Here is a 24,072-nt window from a genome sequence, read left to right as displayed (position 1 = left end):
TGGTAGAGATCCATAAATTCTTATTAAAGAATGTGATGGGTGATAATGCATTGCTGTCATCATTTATGTTGTCAAATTGTCTCATTGTCTTCTACCTTTTTTGCACTTGATCCCGTCTATTTTTGAGCACTTCCTCAGTTGCTGGCACCATGTTCTCAGCTCATCTTATGCTTTTCATGTCCCAGCCCTGAAACTATTCATTTCTCTAAGAAGCCCAGGATCCTTGTAGTAGAAAAGAGTGTTTAGAACCCCCAAATGTGGGCACTAAATGCCTTTGCTACTTGGTTGCTGGCCCTTTTAGTGGACATAAAAAAAATAGATTTCCTGTTTATCATATACTTACAAATATTTCCATATTTAAGGGCCATGCTTTCAGTATAGATTCCCAGAATTTGGGTGATTGGCTCAAATAGTATGAATATTTTTAAGACTATTGATCCTTATTATACACTCATTTTCCAAAAGCCTTGATTATATGAAACTTTTTTTTTACTATATGTTTACCTGAATTAGACATCTTAATTGTTTTTTTCTAATTATGTCAGGAGTATAAAAATATACTTTAAAAAATTTAACTTCCTCTGATTTCCAGTGAAACTTAGCATCTTTCTAGTTGTGCTTTTTCTTTAGTAAATTATTTATTCTAGTCCTTTTTCCTTTAGCATTTGCAATGTTTCAAGACTTTTTTTTTTTTTTTCCTTTGGTTGTCTATTTGATTAGGTATTGTGCATACTTAACCTGTGGACTTTTTTTTCTAACTCAATAGATTTTTCCAGTAAAACACAGAGATAATTTTTCCTAGTTAATAATTAGCAAAAAAATCTGCAGTGTGATCAAATAAAAATCAAACGTGAGGTATATGAGAAATAGGTTAAACAGGTTACTTTTTTACCAATAGTGTCAAAGAATAATATAAAAACTTGATCTTCCTCAGTTACATTACTTTCTTTTGTGAATGTGATTTCTAAAAAAAAAAAAAAAAGAAAATGAAACAGTTAAAACTTACAGGTTTTGTTATTTTCTTGTTCTTTTTGACTGAATCCCTAACCCTGTCCACAAAGCCTCAAGATGTAGGTAAGAAATTTACTTGTATCTTAGCTAAGGAATAACTAGTTGGGATAATTTCTTATTTTCTTACCTTGTTTCATTTCCATTTAATTAATTTTTCACCCTTCCGGCCCGCCGCCCCCCGCCATGAGTTTATATGTACTGGTCAGATATCCTGAACTAACTTTCCCAGATTTTGTATTTTTGTGGCCATATTACCCAATTTTTAGACAGAGATGGTAGTTATCACACTCGGGAAATGGACACCAGCTTTATGGCAGTATAGAAAGTGTTGCTGAAATATGTAATTTGGATTTGAAAATATTAGTATTGCTTGAAAACGTATATCATGTATGGTAAGAGTGGAACATCAAGTATGAATTGGGATTTTTCAATAATCTTTGGGTGTCCAACATATCTCCCAACTAGGTGATAAACACCTTTAGGGCATGCAGAACACAGCTTCTTCCAACTAACTGTACAGTTTATAAATATCCTCAAGTCTGTACATACCCATAAACCTGGCCAACACAGTGTCAGTTTGCAGGGAAGGGTGACATACTTTTTCTCCCCAAAGGGGAAACATTTTGAACTTCATTTCTTGAGAAAATGTGTCTTTTTAAATCCCTGGGGCAAGGAGAAAGGACTTTTTTGTAACTTGCACAAGGGTGCCAGAAGCATTGCATTGGCCCTGAAAAATGTGGATTGTGTCTTACTTTCATCCCCCCTACATACTGTAGGGGGGGACGAGACCAGTCACAGGATTGAAGAATGGTCATTCCTGAGTTTGTCTCCTTTGCTCTTTTTAAAGACTTCTTCAAAAATCCTGTTGATTTCTGTCTCTTCAATATCTTCTTCAATATCTTTTGCATCGACGTTCTCTTTTGCATTTCTATTACTCTTAACAAAATTCATGTCTTGGTAATTTCTCAACAGAACAATTAAAAAAGTTTTTAATGGGCTCGTGGGTCTTGCTTTTTGTGTGTTGTATCCATTCATTCTTCCATCCATCTAATTTACAAATAGTTCTTGTCACTTTCTATTTGTCAGGTACCGTGTCTATTTCTAATTCCCTGAACATTATATATACTACTACATGGCTGGTATGTCTTAACATATAGAAATGATCATATTAAGCGATACTTCATTGTGGTTTTGATTTGCATTTCCCTGATGATTAGTGATGTTGAACTTCTTTTTGTATGTCTGTTGGCCACTTCTATGTCTTCTTTCCAAAAATGTCTATTCAGATCCTCTTCCCCTTTTTTTTTTACTTGGATTGAGTTTTGTTTGTTTGTTTGTTTGCTTTTTGGTATTGAGTTGTTTAAGTTCTTTATATATTTTGGATAGTAACTCCTTACTGAATATAATATTTGCAAATATTTTCTCCCGTTCAGTAAGTTGCTGTTTATCTTATTGATGGTTTGTGTCTCTGTGGGTCTTTGGTGGTTGCATATAAATTAGACAAAAAATAACAAGTGTTGGTGAGGATGTGGAGAAAAATGAACACTTGTGCACTGTTGGTGGGAATATAAAATGGTGCAGCCACTGTGGAAAACAGTATGGGGGTTCCTCAAAAAATTAAAACTAGAAGTGCCATGAACCAGTAATGCCTCTACTGGGTATTTACCCAATGAAAATGACAACACTTATTTGAAGGATATGTACCCCTATGTTTATTGCAGCATTATTTGCAATAGCCAACATATAAAAGCAATCCAAGTGTCCATCAATAAATGAATGTATAAAGAAGATGTGGTATAAATACATACAACAGAATGTTACTCAGCCATAAAAAAAATTAATAAGATCTCGCCGTTTGTGACAGCATGGATGGACCTAGAGGGTATTATGCTTTGTGAAATTAGTCAGACTGAGAAAGACAAATACCATATGATTTCACTTATATGTAGAATCTAAAATAGAAAACAAACAAACAAGCAGAAAACCCAGACCCTAAATACAGAAAACAAACTGGTGGTTGTCAAAGGGAAGGTGGGTGAAATAAATAAATGGGATTAAGAAGTGCAAACTTCCAGTTATAAAGTAAATAAATACGTCATGGAGATGACAAGCACAACATAAGGAATACAGTCACTAATATTGCAATAATGTTTTATGGGTGACAGATGGTGACTACATTTATTGTGGTAAACGTTGAGTAGTATATAGAATTGTCTAATCAGTATGCTGTACAACTGAAACGAATACAGCACTGTATGTTAATTATACCTCAATTTAAAAAAAGAATAATCACATTACTATTCTATATAAACATTTTTAACGGATCTTCATAGCTTCTAATTGAAGCCCAAACTCCTAGGCTTTATATGCAAGACCTCCAAAATATGGATCCAAGTCCTTTCTATCGTAGTTTTTGTTCTTGATGACCCACTCTTTCATGAAAGTAAATTAATTTACTTTCCCCACATATATCTCAAAATCTCTTATCTTTGTAATTTTACTCATCATTTTCTCCACACAGAGAGAAGAGCGTCCTCATTTCACTGCTATGTGCATTTTTTCAGACTCAACTCACATGCCACTCTTCCTATAATCCTTTTCTGGTGCATTTCTGGTGCATTTTTTCAGACTCAACTCATATGCCACTCTTCCTATAATCCTTTCCTGGTTTCTCACCCAGGGATCATAAAGCATTCTTGTCATATACTTACCCACATTACTTTAGAATATCATGTACATTCTAAACTGGATTATAGTCATGTTCGTAAGTCACGTGCACAGTGAGTACTTAGAAACCTGAGGTCCAGGGGAGATGTCTTAATTATTACTGATTGCCTCATAGTGTCCAGCACAATACCTTGCAAAAGTAAGGCCTCTATAAAAATAGGCTATGTGGACAAATATAAGTGTGTTCCTTGGGAGGGAATCGATGATTTTAGATTGGTTCAGAGATGATCTAAATATCTGTGTCTTGCTAGCATTATAAACTATATTAACTACTAGCACACTATGATATCTTTTGTTAGGCCCTGTGGAAGCATTACATCACATATCATTTAACCTTCATATGACTCTTCTAGTCATACATGATAGACACTTAGCATGGACATGGTGCTTGGATTTGGCATTTGTGGCTGAGGAGCCGTCAATGGCAAATCCGAAGTCTGGACCCAGATTTGAAATTATGTCAAGTCAATTCAACTTAATGGATATGTCTGGAGTACGTAGTAAGCTGTGATAAAGATCTCATATTTGGTTCATATGACTTTTCTCCTTCTTGTGAAGTATGCCAAATTATTTTCTACAATGAGTTTTCCCTTTTATACTTTATAAATTTAGATATCATGCAGTTTTTTGGTGGGAAAATGTTTAAATACCAGGATACATAATAACCTAAATATTGTTGCTTTTCAGATGATGTCAGTATTACTCAGAAATTTATAGAGGAGAATGTTGGATATATGTGAGTTTCTCTAAACTATTTTTTTAAATTTTATTTATTTATTTTTGAGAGAGACAGAGGGTGGGAGGGTGAGGAGGGACAGACAGAGAGGGAGACAGAGAATCCCAAGGAGGCTCTGAGTTGTCAGCACAGAACCTGATGTGGGGCTCGAACTTTCAAGTTTTGAAATCATGACCTGAGCTGAAACCAAGAGTCAAACACTTAACCGACTGAACCACCCAGGTGCCCCTCTCTAAATTATTTTTGATGATGATGGTGTTTATCATGATCTTATCTGATATATTTCAGAAATGTCAATGCTTTTCAAAAGTAATTCAAAGCAATAGAAAGCCATATTTAAAAAGTAAATACAGTATTACAAAATTCAGATGAGGCTATTGAATTGTCAAAAATTATAAAATTTATGGCCCTCAGACATTGATAATGTCCTGAGACTATTCAGCAAGTTAATGTTTCTACAAGTTTTTGTTGGACAGAAGTGGAGATCCTTCGGGTGATCATTGTGTACCCTGTGGACTGTTACAGCACCATCATCATATTTGCTCAATATATTCAGGAGGCCTCCTTCGAAGAAGTGGAGATGTTGGTAAAAACCATGACAGAATATAGAGATAAATGCTTGGCTGACATGACACTCCCAGAGTGTTCCGAATTAGCTGTAAGTAAATTGTCCGTATTTCTTAAACAAATAAGCCTATTTTTCAAACAGAATTTTTGGCTTGAAATATAAAAAAAGAGATGCTCTATGCCCCATTATATTTTTAGTTTGCCTGACTTTGGAATTTAGGATAAGGTGTTTTCCTCGCAGAGATGCAATTCTGCATTATGATACACTTGGCTATGAGATTGCAGCCATGCCATATGTATGTAGGCAAGGGGGGCAACCAATAGTCTGACAAAGTGCACAGAAGTACGGAGGTACCCTCCTTAGCTGCCTCTTTCAACGTATGCTTTACCATCACACCCCCTTTTTCTTAGCCTCTGCCAAATAGAGTCACCATCTGCATTTCTGGAAGACTATTACTAACAACTACTGCTAATACTTTACCGATACATTCACTCTCCGGCCTTTTCACCTTAAGAGTAAAGGGAAAAAAAAGCTGTTATATAAGGGAAATGTAGGCAGCAAAGAAGGAGTAAGAGATTAAAGGGCCCCAGGATAAGACAGAGAAAGTTTCCCCAAGTGTGGGATGGCTGTCAAAGGTGTGGGTAAGAATGCTTTGCTAGTAATTTTGGGAAAATTGGACTTTTCCTTCGCAAAGGGTGACACTCATTAGTCACTGTATTTATTGTGTCATCTCAGAAAGCTGAAAAACTTTACAATGAATAAAAGATGCCCTTTACTTTTTTGTTGTCTAGAATGATGTTTTACTGGAAAATATATGTGCTTTGGAGGGACTTCCACAAAAGCATAATTTTTCACACTGCTGCAGTAAGGTCGACTTGGAAAAAAAACTTTGTTTCTTCCATCATAAGAAAGCTGATGTAGGATTTCTGCCCCCTCTTCCTACCTTGGATCCTGAAGAGAAATGCCAGACTTATAAAAATAACAGAGAATCTTTTCTGAACAAGTAAGTTTACTTTTAGTAGAAGAATTATCTAATTGAAGAACTATTCTCAGGCAAAGTCCAATACCTCTTCCAAAGGAACATAGCTTGTTTCATTGAGGGATGAAACCATTCAACATGTGTTGTGTGTCAGATTCTGTGTCCAGTGTTCACGGTATAAATATGAACAAGATATGCAACCTACTTTCAAGATTCTTTCAGTAATGATATACATTTTTCAGTGTGGCAAGTCCTAGGACAGAGTGTGTGCGTGGTGCCAATCTGCTACTGGAGGGAATAATCTGGTTTTCTTAAATGGAAGGTGCAGCTTTTACTGAGGGTAAATATTAAATCAGTGGATATCTACCAACAATGGGTTTTCAATAGTACAGTAATTGCAGAAGCAGAGGACTTTTTTTTCCTGGAAAGCTGGTGTGCTCATCAAAACTTAAATTATAAGTTTATTTGAACATAAGTAAATAAAATCCCCAAATCTCAGAGTATACACAAGTAATTGCCCTTTGAATGTGGAAGGAAGAGCCGCTGACCATCTGGCAGCCGCAGGAAGGAAGGAAGGACAGCAGCCTTAGTTCAGTGTTCAGGATGAAAACTAACCATCACTCTGATTTTTGAAGTTTGAAACTTAATTGATAAAACTTTTATTGGAGACTAGATAATGTTGCTTTACATTGAAGGCTTACCTTCAGTTTTACAACTTGATATTCTTGTCTTTCCCTATCTTTCGATCCCTCATCTACCTTTTTTTTTTCATTTTTATTCTGTGTTTTTCCCTTTTCCTTTCCTTCTCTTTTTTCTTTTATAGTTATATATATGAAGTTTCCAGAAGGAACCCCTTTGTTTTTGCCCCTACCCTTCTAACTGTGGCTGCTCGTTTTGAGGAGATGACTAAAACATGTTGTGAAGAACAAGACAAAGCTAACTGCTTTCGAACAAAAGTGAGCATTGCATTTATGTCATTACAATGGTAAGGGGTGACCCCAAACTGCAGGTCCTCACTTAAAGGTAAATCATAGCAAAGGGTTGTTTATCATTTATCAGTCATTTCCTTGCCACTTCCACTGGTTTTTCAACCCTTTGGCCACTGGCTGCTGATTTAAATTTCTTACTACTTGAGACCTTGAAAGACAATTGCCTATTTCCGGGGTCTTTCTTCTGGCATTGTCTTCCATGTAAATTGGAAGAAAGCCCTAGTGAGTGAATATCTAGGGTAAAGGTGTCATTTTATCATCTATCCTGGGCATGTCCTCTTTTGACTACCTATAAAATTTAATCATCCCAATAGAGGTGGACAAGCTCACAGCACACTGCACCGCTTACCTTCCCATCAAGTGTAATTCAGTCGTCAGGAAGACTGGCCTAACTTTTATAATGTGCCACAAATGCGTATTTCTTTTGATATATAAACTTATCAGGATAAAAATCCCATTGATTTTCTGTTTCTGAGCAAATTTTGGAAAATGTGATTGACATGTAGTTAAGAAATAAGAGATTGGTGGGATTTTGCTTTTGCTTCAATAGAATCTTCTCTTTTTCCTTCAGGCAGAACCTGTCATACAATATTTAAAAGCATCATCTTCTTTTCAAAAAAATGTCTGTGGGGCACTTATAAAATTTGGATTGCAAGTCCTAGAATCTATGTGAGTTTTACAATATGTATCTTGTCTTATATTTTCTCCTCTGTGTCCCATTTTTGTGAAGTTGTTGATGGCTTTTGATTTTTACTCCTCTCCAGGAGTGTTGAGGTGGGTCTCAGTCCACATGGATAGCTCAGAACCAGGACATTAGGTCAGAATGCAAGAAGACCTGGGAGGTGGGACGACCCCAGAGAGAAAGAAGGTTACTTCTGAGATATTCTTTGGTTAGTTGGAAATCTGAATTGGTCTGGGAGTTCCCAATCAGGGTTTTAAAGCCTCCAAGTGCTTTAGATGTGATGCGTCCATCCATCTTTGACTCTAATGACTAGGAGGCAGACTTATAAGGATAAATTTTATCTCAAGTGCTCATCCTCACTAATTAGTAATGGTGCTGTTGCATATCTTTAGAAAAATTCTGAGATCTCAAATAGATCAGCAGGAAAGTGTTCTGTGACGGGCTATGCCTGCCATGAGCTCGCCACAGGAAGCGGTGGTCTTTACAAAATGTGTTTTGCTATAAAAATATGGAAGGGGGAATATCTCACAGAACTTTTTATTCCAGTCCTGGTCCGGGACTCGAAATATCAGCCTAGGAGTTTCCAAGTGATCATGCAGGCTGTACAACATATAAACAGCTATTTGGTAAAGATATCCGTGAAAAAACAAGGGTACTAATTCTTACTGCAGCTATTTATACTGTATCAGCAAAGAATTCTCTCTTATTTTACTTGATGTTCAAGTTGTTTCCGTGGTTCCTCATTTTTTTTTCCCAGAAATGTTGCTATACTTAGTCAAAAATTTCCCAAGATTGAATTTAAGGAACTTACCTCCCTTCTAGAAGATGTTTCTTCCAAGTACGATGGATGCTGTGAAGGGGATGCTGTGCAGTGCATCCGTGGCAGGGTAAATATTTTCTAAAACCAAGTAAAAATAATGATTGTGGGCAGCCATTTTTAAATTCTGAAGTTGTCCTAGGTTTGTTGTGGCTACTTTACCACAACAAAATCAGAATGTTAATAAATTGTTAAATAATAACAAAATAAATAAAACAGAAAATGATATATCAACAAATAAGGTCAAGTAATTTTTTTTTTAATACATGGGATTGATTGTAGTTAGATTACTCAGCAGATTCTATTTATATGGCTAAACATCCTTGACATAAACTTTAGGAATTTAGAATTTGTGAACATTCACTCAAGGCAGACTGAAGTGTTCTTTAATATTGTGACTCTTCTACTCTTAAATACAGAAAACAAACTAAGAGTTGATGCGGGGGGTGGGGGGGGGAAGAGAGGAAAATGGATGATGGGCTTTGAGGAGGGCACTTGTTGGGATAAGCCCTGGGTGTTGTATGTAAGCGATGAACCACGGGAATCTACCCCAAAAAACCAGAGCACATTTTTCACACTGTATGTTAGCCAATTTGACAACAAATTATATATATTAAAAAAATACTTTTCAAAAAAAATATTGCAACTCTTCTTTTAGAGATATTAGAAATTAAATAGTAAAACTCAGAGAATGGAAATACCATTGTATTTTTAAGAATGGCTTCCTCTGAGTTTCCTCCAGCTATTTAGGAGAAGTATTTTCAAATAAGCGGATATGTTAATTTGAAATAACTATTACACTATTCTTCAAAGTGATTTTCTAAAAGTCTGGATTTTTAGAATATATTTACTGGTAAACATATTGACTTAGTTTAAGTTGTTCAGTAAAAGTTTAAGTGCACATAAAAGTAACACAATTTTATTAAAAATAATCCTGCCTTCTTAGTTGAAATGAGACTTTTTCTCAGTGACTTTTAATTAGTTTTACTGTTTTAAACTCACAGTGAAACTGTATGTTAATTAATTAACTTGAATTTTAAAATATAAAGATATATACACTTTATTTCAAGCAGGGACAACAGATGTCCCAAAGAATTATTTTGTTCTTAATCAGACTCCAATTAAAAGCAATCTCACTCACTACTTAGTTTTGTATTGTTTGTTTATGGAAGTATGGGTTTTATAATATTAAATATTATATACTAAATTAGAGTATAATTTAAGAGTTTTCTGTGAAGTATGAAGCTGAAATGAAGAGATCATATTATGTCCTTAATATCCCTTTTTAAAATGCCTTCATGGAGAAATAAGAGGAATTAAACTGCAGTTTATTCAAGACAGAAGTGAATTCCAGACATTAAGAGATGTGCTGTCCAGAACTGTGATGGCTTTCAGTGAGATGTGTAGATATTTGCAAAGATTGGCTTCCTGGTTCTGTATGGTTTGTTGGGGACATGGTACCAACAACCCCCATTCCATATTTCAATTCAACCCAGAGCTTCATCCCATTCCTCATCCTCAATGTTTGCCAGAAGAAGATCCTGGGCAGAAGGAACAGCTTGAGTAAAGTCAGAGAGACCTGGAATGGCCTGGCATTTTATGGAACTCAGCATAGTACATGTGAAGCTGGAACAGAGAGGAGGAAGAATGTGCAGGCTCACATTGGAGAGTCTGGAGAAGGGATCAGGGACCAGATCAGTTTTAAAAAACTATCCAACTTGGCAGAGCCTGGGTGGCTCAACTCTTGATTTTGGCTTAGGTCATGATCCCAGGGTCTTGGGATTGAGCCCCATGCCCGGCTCTGTGCAAAGCATGGAACCTCCTTAAGAGTCTGTCTCTCTTTCTTTTCCTCTGCCTCTCTTCCCTGCTTATGCACTCTCTTTCTCTCAAATTAAAAAATAAAAAGCGATTACCCAACTAATGTGTAAATAAGAAAACTTCACCTTCTCTCTTAGTCTCACAATTTCATGTAGGCGTCATAATCGGGATAAAGAGGAGAGACAGTAAGGTTTTCTGTTTTGTACACTATTTGATAATTTGAACAGTTTCCAATTAGTAATAACCATAGGAAAATGATAACAATGAGTAGGAAAGCTTCTTATGTTTGAGAAGTCTTTATCTGGTAGTTGCTACAGTAGTTCATTTACTTGCCATTTTTTCATTCGCCTTTTAAATATTTATTGAGTTTCTACTTTATGTTGGCAATATAGTTTCAGGCCACGAGGGAAGAAAGACATCTAGTATTATAGATATTATAGTCGCATGTCTTTGGTGGCCTTCATTGAAACACCGGTGAAATCTTATGGGAAAGAAACAACATTTAGAATTTAAAATGCCAATATATCACACGAATAAGAGTAAAGTATTTTAAAGATTAATATTTAACAATAAAATGTAAATGTATAACGGAGTCTATTTTCATAATTATCATTTAAAATCTTGAGAAGTAAAACTTGCATTCATATGAAAGCTTCATGTGCGCTAAATGAATACAAAATTTAAGTAAATATTATTATCAAATTATCTGATGGAACAACTCCAGATGTCATGCTCATGGTTGGTTTTGCATGCAACCGTTTCATTGTGAAGGAAAATCCGGCCCTGAAGAAATTAGTAAAATAAATTAATTTTTCACTCTTATTTTGTACAGAGCAAAGTTATGAGCCATATTTGCTTAAAACAAGATTCCATCTCCAGCAAAATCAAAGAGTGCTGTGAAAAGAAAATACCAGAGCGTGGCGAGTGCATAATTTCCTCAAATAAAGATGACAGACCAAAGGACTTATCTCTAAGAGAAGCAAAATTTACTGAAAGCGAAAATGTGTGTGAAGAACGAGATGCTAATCAAACGAGCTTCATGGCTGAGTAACATAAGTCTATACTGAAATTTATAAGGCAAACAGAAACTTATGATTTGACCTATTTCAGCTAATTTGGGTGGGAGGAATGAGAACCATTGAAATCATTGGGCATCACATAATTTTTAAAAATCCTGGCTACAGATTACAGTATTTTCACATGATTTTAAAAAGATGCAACTGTGTTATTACAGGGATGGCTAACATTTATTGAGTGCTTGATACGTGCCAGACAATGGGCTACTTTATGTAGAGTATCTATTTTAATTCTCGTAGCAGTCATGTAAAACCAACACGATTACCCCCGTTTTTTTCAGACAAGTAAACTGAGGTACAGAGCAGTGAAATAACTTATTGAAGATTCATAGCTAAAAGCTGGCAGAGTAAGGATTTGACCTGAGGAGATCTGGTCTTAGAAGTTCCAGGCTGAACTGCCATGCTATACCTTTCCATAGCCGTCAAAGGGAAACTAGTGGACATGGAACCAAAGGGACTAGATTTGAGTCCTGTTGAATCACTAGAACAAGTTAACTTCTTTGTGTTTTACAACATCATATATAAAGTTCATGTAAAGACATTCATTCATTCATTCTAAGTTTATTGGTAATGAAATATAATTCAGGGACTATAGTAGGTTAGACAGGACTTTTATCCTCGGTAAGCTTTCATCAATAGGGGATGTGATGGGGGAAGAGACAGACTTATAAATAAATGAGTGCAAGACATGCTTTTATTTTCAGTAGCACCATGTAATATGTAATGTGGGCACAGAGGAGGAAGTGGTCGATTGTACCTAAGAAACCTGGGAAGGCTCAGTAGGGAGGAAATACTTAAAGAAAATTTGGTAATCTAGACAGAAGGGGTAGATCATGGATAAAAGTCTAAAATCACTTGGTGCATTTGTGGCTTTGTGTAGGGTATTTGTGGTGAGAGTCGAGGGTAGCGAGAAGTATACGGGGTCAGATCACACAGGCATGCTAAGTAACAAGATGCCACTAAAGGGCTTTCACTGAAGAATAAGGAAGGACAAAATCACTTTTGTTTTTTAGAAACTTCATCTGGAATGAATCCCAGTTTGGGGCTTAGGTGGTTGGGTAAGTAGTTTTCAGATTCAATGAGATGGGAAGTATGGGTTGAAGGTTCTGTGGGAAAGAGAATATGTTTGGATCTGACCGCACTGACTTTGAGCTATCTGTAGAGTAATTAATTAGGAAGGTCACAAGACAATTTTTTTTTAGCATAGTTAACACACAACTTCTCATTAATTTCAAATGTACAGCATAGTGATTTGACAAGTTTATACATTATGCTAGCTTCATCACCAAGTGCAGTTACCATCTGACCCCATATGTCACTGTTACAAGACCAGTGACTATATTCCCTATGCTGAGTCTTTTTTTTTTTTTCAACGTTTATTTATTTTTGGGACAGAGAGAGACAGAGCATGAACGGGGGAGGGTCAGAGAGAGAGGGAGACACAGAATCGGAAACAGGCTCCAGGCTCTGAGCCATCAGCCCAGAGCCTGACGCGGGGCTCGAACTCACGGACCGCGAGTGACCTGGCTGAAGTCGGACGCTTAACCGACTGCACCACCCAGGCGCCCCTATGCTGAGTCTTTTATTCCCATGACTTATTTATCCCATAACTGGAACTCTGCATCTCCCACTTCCCTTTACTTATCTTGCCCATCACCCCCCCCCCCCCCCAGCAGCCATCAGTTTGTTCTGTGTATTTATAGGTCTGATTCTGCTGTTTTTGTTTATTCACTTGTTTTTAGTTTTGCTTTATTTTTTTTTCCACTCATATATATTTGTCTTTTGCAGTCTCACTACTTTAGCATAATACCTTCCAGGCCCATCCATATTATCTCAAATATCATGAGACAATTTTATATATGAACCCAGAGCTCTGGAAGATACAGATTATGGAAAACTTACCAAATTTTAAGTGCTTCTCATCTACTAACCAATTTAATTTTCAGAACAACCCTTTATGGTTAGAACACTTTTACCATCCTCATCTTACAGGTAAGGAGACTGAAGCACAGAAGTGAAGTAACTTGCTCCCAAGTCACACAGATATTACGGGGTGGAGCCAGGACTCAAAGGCGAGCCGTCTGGCTCCAGACTCCTTTTCTTATAAGCACTGTGCTCTATTGCTTCTCATGAGTGTATTAACTCAAATTAAACTTAACAAAATGATAGAGGTAGTTTCACTTGTCCTGACACATGTGCTCACCAAGTGGAAGCAAGTTTTGCATCATCATCATCATCATCATCCAACATAGTGTTTGAGGAGAAATCACAGAGCAACAGTGAGCACGCTGAGCCAGAAACAGAGTTGTAAGGAGTAGTCTTTCTGGATGTAAATATTTGGCACAAGACCTCAATGGATCTGCCTCAAGGGTAGGCTTCTAGGAGTTTTTGTTTGCAGCATTTTGGTTGGGTGTTTTTTTAGGTGTGTTTTTATTCCTGGAGAAGGGTCCTGGCTTACATCAGATATTAAAAGGAAGGAGTCCTCGATTCTCTGAAGGTTAAACACTGTTGCTTTAGGGTCTGGGAATATATTCCACAAATAAGGTTGAGAAGGTGGATGGAGAAGCAGGAGAGACGATGTCAGAAAGACCAAGATTAATCAAGGAAATCAAAGGCTGTGAAACAGAAAGAGATATAAGGAGTTGCCTGGAATTGAGAAACTTTTGTGAGGTGTTGCTCTCACAAAGCATAGAAAGCCATTTTAACTTACTCTGAATGAACAGATAAGATTTTTTTTATGACGAAGATTGTAAATAGCACAGGTGAGGTGCTTAGAGAAGGTACCCCTCTCCTGCAAAGAGAGTCAACTTGGTTTGGAAAAAGAATGAAGTGGGCATCCTATGAAACATAGGTTCAAATGTTGCACTTCCATTAATAGCAAGGTACTTACCCCATCTGAGACTTTTCCTCAGTTATAAAATAGTACTTATCTTGAGGACTTAGTGAAGTTAAACGAGAAAAGTGTTTCCAGCAGCTAGGAAGCGTTTCTTTATCTCTTATGCCCAGAGCTTGAGCCAGTGCTAGCACCTACTAAGGGCTTAATAAGTGTTAGCCTCTTTCCTCTCGCTTTCCCATTTCTCCCCAAATCACACTGCCTATCCCCTCGGAGCCTCTCATTGGGGTCACGGAAACCATTGCCAACGACTTAGCGCTAGAGGGGTGTTTACTCCCATATTTGACAAGTGACAGGATGAAGTAATGGGCAAAGCTGTTTCCCAGTCTCTCACCGAGGTGGCCCTGGAGTGGGGAGCAAGCCATATTTCCACCATCTCAAGTTGGAGGTCTGAATGTATTTTCCAACAGAATTCTACCCCACATGTATTTTCTAAAGTATTGGTGGCATGATACACTATTTCTGATGTTTTATGGATTAAATCATTTTATAATTAACTCTGAATAACTCTAATCCTTCTATTCTCTCAAGTGAAAACAGTTAGTGGAGAACATGCTACAGAAGAGAATTTTGCAAAATAGATCTCCCATAGTCAAAATACCCTCTTAAATCACTGCCTGAGCAAACCTGAGGAAGAAGTTAGCATCTGAGAGCAGACTCAGTATTACGAGATCTGACTAGCTTAAAAGATGGCAGGATTTGGTATTTTGTTTTTTCTCTAAGTTCTAATGTTCAAATTATTTTACACATCCCAGGTTTCTCTATGAATACTCAAGGAGACATCCGGAACTGTCTACACCAGAGCTTTTAAGAATCACTGGCGTGTACGAGGATCTTCTGAAAGAGTGTTGTCACACAGAAAACCCTCCAGACTGTTACCGCCACGCGGTAGGTTCTACTGTTCTGGGCTCACAGAACTAAACAAAACAAAGCCAAACAACAAACACTTCAAAACTGAATCAAAGTTTTACTCTAGTTTAGGGGGTAGAAATGTGCTTGACCAATCTGAGTCTACTTTAATTTTTTTTTTTAATGTTTATTTTTTTTTGAGAGACAGAAACAGAGCACAAGCAGGGGGATGGGCAGAGAGAGGGAGACACAGAATCCAAAGCAGGCTCCAGGCTCTGAGCTGTCAGCAGAGAGCCTGTCGCAGGGCTTGAACTCATGACCTGTGAGATTATGAGCTGAGTCGAAGTCAGACACTTAACCGACTGAGCCACCCAGGCACCCCATCTGAGTCTACTTTAAACTCAGTGAAGGACGATCATTGGGAAGATTGACATCATGTTAGGTTTCTGCACAACGCTTTGAACTACTAATTCTGGGTATTAATGCAAAAAAGATCTTCCCATTAAATATTTTACACTTATATCTTTATTTATGTATTCTGCATTTTATTAAGCCATATTGGATTTTTTTTATGATTGTAAAAGTAATAAATAATTATTGATGATTATTAGGAAAATCCCCAAAGTTACAAAGACAAAATATAAAAACTGTGATACTGTCACTGAGAAATATCTATAATTAGCATTTTCTTTCATCTTTTCTATGCAAACATGCATATATGTGTGTGCACGTTTAAAAATAAGATTGGAGGGGCGCCTGGGTGGCTCAGTCAGTTAAGCGTCCGACTCCCGCTCAGGTCATGATCTCGCGGTCTGTGGGTTTGAACCCCGCGTTGGGCTCTGTGCTGACCACTCAGAGCCTGGAGCCTGTTTCGGATTCTGTGTCTCCCTTTCTCTCTGCCCCTCCCCTGTTCACGCTGTCTCTTTCTGTCTCAAAAATAAACAAACGCTAAAAAAAAAAAAAAAAAAAAAGATTGGAATAGTACTTTCTTAAGAAATGTTTGCATCTAGGGCGCCTGGGTAGCTCAGTCGTTTGAGCGTCCAACTTCAGCTCAGGTCATGATCTTGGGGTTCATGAGTTCAAGCCCCACATGGGGCTCCCTGCTGTCAGCCTGTCAGAACAGAGCCTACTTCGGATCCTCTGTCCTGCTCTCTCTGTCCCTCCCCCACTTGTGCTCTCCCAAAAAAATAAATACATTTTTTAAAAAAGAAAAATATTTGTGTCTATTTTTTAGTTACTATCACAGCAAATTTGTTAGGTCATTAAACAGACTTCAAAATATACTTTATTTTAAATGATGGAATTTCATCATAGTAATTTATTCAACTGATCTCCTACCGTGTAGTGGATGTTTTAAACATTTGACTAGGTTTTAAATTTTGTAAGTGCCCCTGAAGTATCTCATTTCATTCATCTTTATTAATATTTATGACTCTTGTCCTAAGTTAGATTATCGGAAGGGAAATTATTAGGTCAAAATATATAGACTTAAAAAAAAACACATTTGATCCAAACGGTCAAGTTACTTTCTAGAAAGTTTTATCAGCATACAGTCCTACAACAGTGCTTGACAATACTCACTTCACCCCCTCCCCGCCAATCTCCCAAACCCTCATTGTCACCATCACTGCACATGGAAATTAACTTTGCTAGATTTAAAAAAAATAGTGACTGTGTTTTAAGCATTTATTTGATTTTTAAATGAAATTAGGTCTTTCCCATCTGATTTTAGCTATTGCAGTTATAAATTTCTTTTGAACAAGTTATTCATGCCCATTATCCATTTTCCTGTTGAAATTAGTGTGTTTTAGTATCAATTCATAGTCATCCCTTATGTATTACAGAAATTAATTATTTGACATTTCGAATTCGTTTCTCATTCATTTGATACGTGCTGCTTTTTTGCCTTATTTAAAAAATTGCTTCCACCTGCCATAAAAGCCACCTTACATCCATTCATATTTGAGCCCATTCATATTACACCCATTCATATTTGAGCCATGAAACAAGAAGGCTTGACTTCCAGTCTAGCTTTGTCCCTAACGAGAAAGTCTGTTCCTGACCTTCGAATGAATGAATCACAGTGCTAGAAAATTCTGGGGTTTTTTTCATATGGAGGCACAATTTGTCCCACAGCATCCATCCACTGGTGTGTAGTTTTCTGTCTGGCCACTCAGTAGATATCCAATTTTATGCTGCACGAGATAGAGTTTGTCAAATATTGAAGACAATTATTGGAGTTTTAAAGTTCCAATTCTAGGGGCGCCTGGGTGGCGCAGTCGGTTAAGCGTCCGACTTCAGCCAGGTCACGATCTCGCGGTCCGTGAGTTCGAGCACCGCGTCAGGCTCTGGGCTGATGGCTCAGAGCCTGGAGCCTGTTTCCGATTCTGTGTCTCCCTCTCTCTCTGCCCCTCCCCCGTTCATGCTCTGTCTCTCTCTGTCCCAAAAATAAATAAACGTTGAAAAAAAAAATTAAAAACAAAAAAAATAAAGTTCCAATTCTAAATGATGGAAAGGAGGGTATAAAATAAAGATAAATGTGATGTAAAATGTTCTGTAGCCACACTCACTAGCTGGGTCATTCTAAGGCAAGTCATTTGACTTCATAAGAGGCTAATTTCCTTTATGTAAAAATGAGAGCTTGCTCTGGCCAGTTAAAAGTGATAATCAGTTATGCTCATTGTCAACATAAGATTTGAATTATACTTTGTAAACTGGGAAGCTCTAAAAACAGTACATGATGACGAAAAATTTGCAGATTTCAAATTTTAGCGTAAACCCTATCTGTGTTTATAGCTGAGAAGATTTCAGTACTGACACACATGGATTAAAAAAAAAAAAAACCACTCTCAATTTAGTGAGCAATGAGTGGTAATGATAGTTTGAAAATACTATGCAAATAAAAAAAGCTATTTGTCAAGTTGACACGAAGCTTGTGTTTACATTTTAGATAAAATGTTCCTGAATATGATTGTTCTTATTTTTAGGAACACAAATTCAACGAGACAACTGAGAAAAGCCTCAAGATAGTACAACGAGAGTGTGAACGTTCCCAGAATTTGGGGAAAGAGGACTTGAAATACTAGTAAGTTGCTTGCTTACAAGTAGGTTGGCACTTGTGACCAGGATAAAATAAAGAGTGCCACAAAGTTTCAAAAATTCAACTCAGTCTTTCAGTTATAGCAAGTTCATAAACTGGGAAAGAATAAAAACACAAAAGTCAAGAATGCATATTCAGCTGTCATAGTAAGCCTTTACCAGGAATGACGCTAGAAGTTAAAGAAATACAGGATTCTATGGGGCGCCTGGGTGGCTCAGTCCATCAAGTGTCCAACTTTTGGCTCAGGTCATGATCTCGCAGTTCGCAGGTGTAAGTCCAGGGTTGGGCTCTGTGCTGACAGCTCAGAGCCTAGAGCCTGCTTGGGATTCTGTGTCTCCCTCTCTCTCTCTCTCTGTCTCCCCTGCTCACACTCTGTTTCTCTCTCTCTCTCTCTCTCAAAAATAAATAAATATTACAAAAAATTTTTTAAAAAAATACAGGATTTTAGAAAATTGATCCTATAATACTTTAGTTTTTGCTTGGTCTTGCTTTTCTCAATCCCAAAATAGAATCTCTGGATTCTGACCTATTTGGGAGGGCAGGAGAGACAGCGAACTTCAGATTGTTACAATTTCCCAGGCAAAGATGGTTTGCCCAGAATTTGAGCCCACCTTACCAAGTTTACAGAAATAATTCTGGTTTTGCTTAACATTTTAATATTTATTTTTTTAGTGTCCTTGTTAGTATTTGTGAGCAATACACAGTTTATTCTGGATTTTCTGAATTAATTACCAGACTAATATAGTGTGCATTTAAACCAAGCATCTTCAAATCAAAACAGTTTAAAAAATATGATTTCACTGTCGCTTCAGTGAAGAGAAGTCAAACTCAGCCCATTAAAGATATTAGTTTCCTTCATCTCTGATTACCCTTTCCAACATATATCTATTAAATTCTCCCTTTAAAATATTTACTAATCATGCAGATTTCAAGCAGTATTTTACACACTAGCCAAAGTATTTGCTTTCAGGGAGCTCCTATACCCACAGGTAAGACAGGATGGGCAAATCTGAGACTTTCTGAGAATACCATGAAATTATAAGGAAGCCAAAAATACAGAGTGTGGGAAAAGAGGGAGTAAAGAGACAGTTATCTATCATTTTATGGGAGAGCTGTGGTTCACATTGCCCTTACATTGGTTGTCCCTAGACTTGAAGAGTTAGGGTTTCAAGTAGCTAGACAAGGGAAAACGGGTATTCGGTTTTGTTTAGAACCAATTAGACAACTGTTCTTTCAGCTACCTTATCAAACTCACAAAGATAGCCCCCCAGCTCTCCACTGAAGAACTGACCTTTCTTGGCAAGGAAATGGTGACAGCTTTGACCACCTGCTGCACACTGAGTGAAGAGTTTGCCTGCGTTGATAATTTGGTAAGCGTGGCGCGTGTACCTAATTATTCCTAAAAAAGAAAAACAAAAGGAAGAAAAGAAATCTGCTGCACTAATTGATTTATAACCATTAGGCTGTTATCTACCTTTCTTCATTGTTTCAACATTGTTAAGCAAGGAATGTCAAAGTTCTTTGGGGAGGCTCACTGCATCACAATCCTAAGAAGCAAGAGAATGTTTTAAATATTTTCTTGGGGTTCTCCAAATCATCTCTCTTACTTCTTCTTATTACTAATTTCTTATGTGTAATTTGTTAGGGCAAAAGGCAGGAATAATGACATTGCTTCAGAACAATATAAGAAGCTTTATAATTTTAAGTAAAGTTACAAATTCAGTCTTGCCCCACAGTGTCGGTAAGAGACTTGATGCTTCCTGCCCAATCACAACTTGGGTGTATCTCTTTAGGGTTGGGATGGAGACTACTCTGGGAAACATCTGAGGAAGAGAATAAATCTAAGGGCCACAGTGTTTGGCTGTCATTTTCAGTTGGCTGTTTTGCAGCTCTTTGTTCACAATTACAGATGTGTATATATGCTAACAAGAAATTAACCTATAGGCATTTGAATTACAATGGCTTGAAACTTTATCATAATGCAAGCTTCTACTTTGCTTCGCATGTGGTGTTATGTTTATAAGTGCATGGGTTTTTCTGAGTACAGTTAATAACCACCTTAGGACAATCTAACGATTTATCTAACCGTATTTCAAAAGTATTCAAGTTTTAAAGTTATATTTGAATTCCATCATTCGTTGGCACAGATGGATTTAGTTCTTGGAGAGTTATGTGGAATAAATGAAAATCGGAACATCAACCCCGATGTGGACCACTGTTGCAAAACCAACTTTGCCTTCAGAAGGTCCTGCTTTGAAGGCTTGGAAGCTGATAAAGCATATGTGCCTCCATCTACCTTTCAAGGTTTATTTACCTTTCACACAGACTTATGTCAGGCTCATAAGGAGGAGCTCCAGAGAAAGAAAGACAGGTATAAGCATTCTCTTCCATTCATCTTTTCTTCAGCCTGAAGGCACATAATGTATTAATGGGAAGGTGTACTATTAATGCATATGTGATTTTGGTGTTATAATCCTATCCCTTGCCTCAAATTGTCCAATCTCTCCCATTCAGAAAAACACTGGAGCATATTTATTGCCATTGCTTATAAGTCAAAACCTAGCTAATGTTTTCTTTTGCTAGACTTGGAGTGTCTAATACACTACGATTTGCAAAGGTGAGTTAGGGCAGCCAGCATAAAAGCTCATGAGCAAGTTCATAATGAACTGGACTTTCTTGAGGGAATGGCATAGATGTTTGCCTCGAGAATCTTGCTTAATGTTTGAAAAAAGGAGAGGCCCAAAAGGGACAAGAGTGTTAGTTTTGTTTTCTCGCACAATGTTATAAATGCTAAAGAATAAGGTTTTTTCGGGGAGGGGGAAGGAATTAGGTAGTGTCTCTATCAAGTTGAGTGGAAACAGCATTCAGCTACTGAGAAAGAGGGAATAGAGGTTGTTTTGAGAATGGATTTTCTAGAAAGATCAAAAGTAATCACGTAATCTACAATTCTGTGCATAATGAAGACCTAATATATGTTTACATTTGATATAATTTTGTTTATAATTACATAACCTTCCAAAGAATGTTACCATGAAATCCATCCCATAAGTTGAGCGGGAAAGTTTCAGAAAATCCCTTCAAAGTGGAATATCTTAACTTCTTATATTCATCCAAATCAAGACCCCCAAGACATGTGATACTGTGACAAGCATTTAGGAGAAGGAGAGCTTAAGAAAGAAATCTTTAATGAATTCTATTTGACATCTTTGGGTCACAGGTTTCTTGTCAATGTAGTGAAGCTAAAGCCTGGGCTTCCAGATGCAGAGCTGCGGTCATTGCTTACAGATTTCACTAATGTGGTGGTCAAGTGTTGCCAAGCAGAGGGGCCTGAAGCCTGCTTTAACGAAGAGGTAGTCCTATTTCTTTTTCATTGAAATTCAGCTGGTATTCGTGGTCAAATAAAATAAAATGGAACTCCCAATGGGACCTTGCTTCCTCTGTCTCTGAGGCCTGAGGGCACAGTTCCCGCAAGGCTAACATGCGGATGTGTCTGTGGAAGGACTTTGGCACTGTCTCCTTGGTGACAACATGGTGTAAGAAAAGATGTCAGGAGAACCTGGGTTCTAATTCCAGTAGTCCTGGTCATGTAACTTAAACCAAACCGTAGTTCATCAACTATAAATGAGGATGGTAATAATCATCCTTGAATTTATACCATTGGCCCTTACTCTTCTGTTTTCCATCATGCATCAGCTAAACAAGACAGATAGCCAAACTGACTTGCAAAGGAAATCATCATCAGCTCTGAAGGGAGGGGAGCAGTAAGGGTATTAGTATGTGAATTCTCTCAGGGGGTGGCTGTCTCACCTTCCTGGGACCCCTTATCCCAGGAACCCCTCCACTGGCAATACATGTGTGTGAAGTGAGGAGCTGGGGGGTGAATGTAGTGAGGGGGAAGAGAGTAGAAGTGCTCCTTGCTCGTCCTCCCTCTAGTGACTGGAGTCTCTCACCAACTTGCTGTGTTCCAGGATTCTCAGGTACCTGTGAATACCAGCCCCAATGGATGGCTGCTTAGAAGTGTCTCTTCACAGATTTCCAACTTCCTTTCTCACTATTTCTTTCCCGGCAATTCCCACTTCACCCTAGACTCACAATTCACGCGCGCACACACAACTGGCACCACTTGTGCCCTTCCTGCATCCTCACAGACACGGACTCACACGCAGCTTTCGACAGCCCTCTACTTTGTCCAAATGGGTGCTTAGTCTGTGGGAATGTTGTGTGTGTGCGTGGTGCAAATCGTTAGCTTAAAAAATACATTTAACGTAATCAGAGGTTCTTAACAGCTGGCATTTACTTGAGTGAGTGTGTACATTGAGGCCATGGAAAGGGAGGGATGAATTCACTGGCAGTTCATAAAAGGCACTTGAGGAAACGGTGTTCGTTGTCTCCCTGTATAGCTTTCGTTTTTCTTTTCAAAATTCAAGGGGACATGCTTCTCCAAATTTAAATAATAATGTCCTAAATTTTTCTATGTGTTTTTGTTTCTTTTTCCCACCTCTCAGGGCCCCAAAGTGGCAGCCAAATGCTAGGCTGCTTGAGAAATACAAAGTAAAACCCGCCAAAGGTAATACCTGCTTATTTCAGTCAAATGCCAAATGTATTTGTAGCCGGTTTGGTCCACCGGGGCTTCTCCCTTCTCATGCTTCAGTGTCTATTTCTGGTTCGTCCCATGTGCCTTGGACCTCAAACCCCACCTTCATCCTCTAACGTCTCTCTGGGTGTGTTTGTGGTAGCACCTTCTCTCACTGTTCAAGCTCTCTGAGTAGCCTTTCTTCTTTCTCTTCCGCCTTTTTCCCGCCGCAATCTGCTGTCTGGACCAGAACAGAGAGGCAATTGAAAGTCTGAATATTGACAAGAGGAGGGGTTAGGATGGGCAGACAAGGCTGAGAGAGAGAGAGAGAGAGAGAGAGAGAAAGTGGGGGACGGGCAGAGAGAGAGAGGATCCCAAGCAGGCTCCACACTGTCAGTGCAGGGCCTGACATGGGGCTCAAACTCACAAACCGTGAGATCATGACCTGAGCTGAAATCAGGAGTCCGAGGCTTACCTGACTGAGCCACCCAGATGCCCCCTCAGTAAACCCGTTCTATGAGTCTTACTGCAACAGCATGTACATAAATGCAAAGCGATATATTTGTGATTTCACAAAGATATGTAAAGGATGCCCTCTCCTCCGCAGTTTATGTAAGACTCATACACAAACTTCAGGAACAAAATGATGTTCAAGTGTTGGGGAAGAGAGACCTGGACAGAAAGTAGGTTTGTATTTACAAGAAGCACAACATAGTTACCACGCACAGTTTATTTATTTATTTATTTATTTATTTATTTATTTTAAAAAATTGTTAATGTGTGTTTATTTTTGGGAGACAGAGAGTCAGACAGAGCACAAGCGGGGGAGGGTCAGAGAGAGAGGAAGACACAGAAACCGAAGCAGGCCCCAGGCTCTAAGCTGTCAGCACAGAGCCCGACGCGGGGCTCGAACTCACAGACTGCGAGATCATGACCTGAGTTGAAGGTGGATGCTTAACTGCCTGAGCCACCTGGGTGCTCTACTGCGCACAGGACTTCCCATCACCCAAGTTCCACTATTTCACATTCTTGTGCCGCATCAGATGCTATTTTTTCTTCCCAGGTTGTGGGGAAAAGAGGAACACCGACTTGACCTGCTTCCTCTCTGTCCTGTGGTGGATTTTACTTTCCGAGAAGAACACAATGAAACGATTCTTCTGTAACCTTTACCTGAAATCGTGTTATTGTAGCAAGCAATAAACAACAAAATCACCAAGTTATTTCTCAAAGACTGATGTCATGTGTCAACTTGAT

The 24,072-nt window shown here is 38.1% G+C and overlaps 1 protein-coding gene across 1 annotated transcript; it reads left to right on the top strand.

Moving 5' to 3' along the window:
• Positions 1–940: 940 nt before the first annotated feature.
• AFM (afamin) lies at positions 941–24,049 on the top strand. The gene is made up of 15 exons (XM_040481401.1): positions 941–1,074; positions 4,426–4,474; positions 5,000–5,132; positions 5,834–6,045; positions 6,845–6,977; positions 7,582–7,679; positions 8,450–8,579; positions 11,160–11,374; positions 15,052–15,184; positions 18,133–18,230; positions 19,483–19,615; positions 20,393–20,616; positions 21,463–21,595; positions 22,751–22,812; positions 23,882–24,049. The coding sequence occupies exons 1-14, from the start codon at positions 987–989 to the stop codon at positions 22,775–22,777; spliced, it is 1,806 nt and encodes a 601-aa protein (XP_040337335.1). The 5' UTR covers positions 941–986; the 3' UTR covers positions 22,778–22,812; positions 23,882–24,049.
• Positions 24,050–24,072: the final 23 nt, after the last annotated feature.

This window comes from Herpailurus yagouaroundi, unplaced genomic scaffold (assembly GCF_014898765.1).
Source record: "Herpailurus yagouaroundi ecotype Mexico unplaced genomic scaffold, PumYag 28, whole genome shotgun sequence".
NCBI lineage: Eukaryota > Metazoa > Chordata > Mammalia > Carnivora > Felidae > Herpailurus > Herpailurus yagouaroundi.
This window is presented reverse-complemented; position numbering and strand designations above follow the sequence as displayed.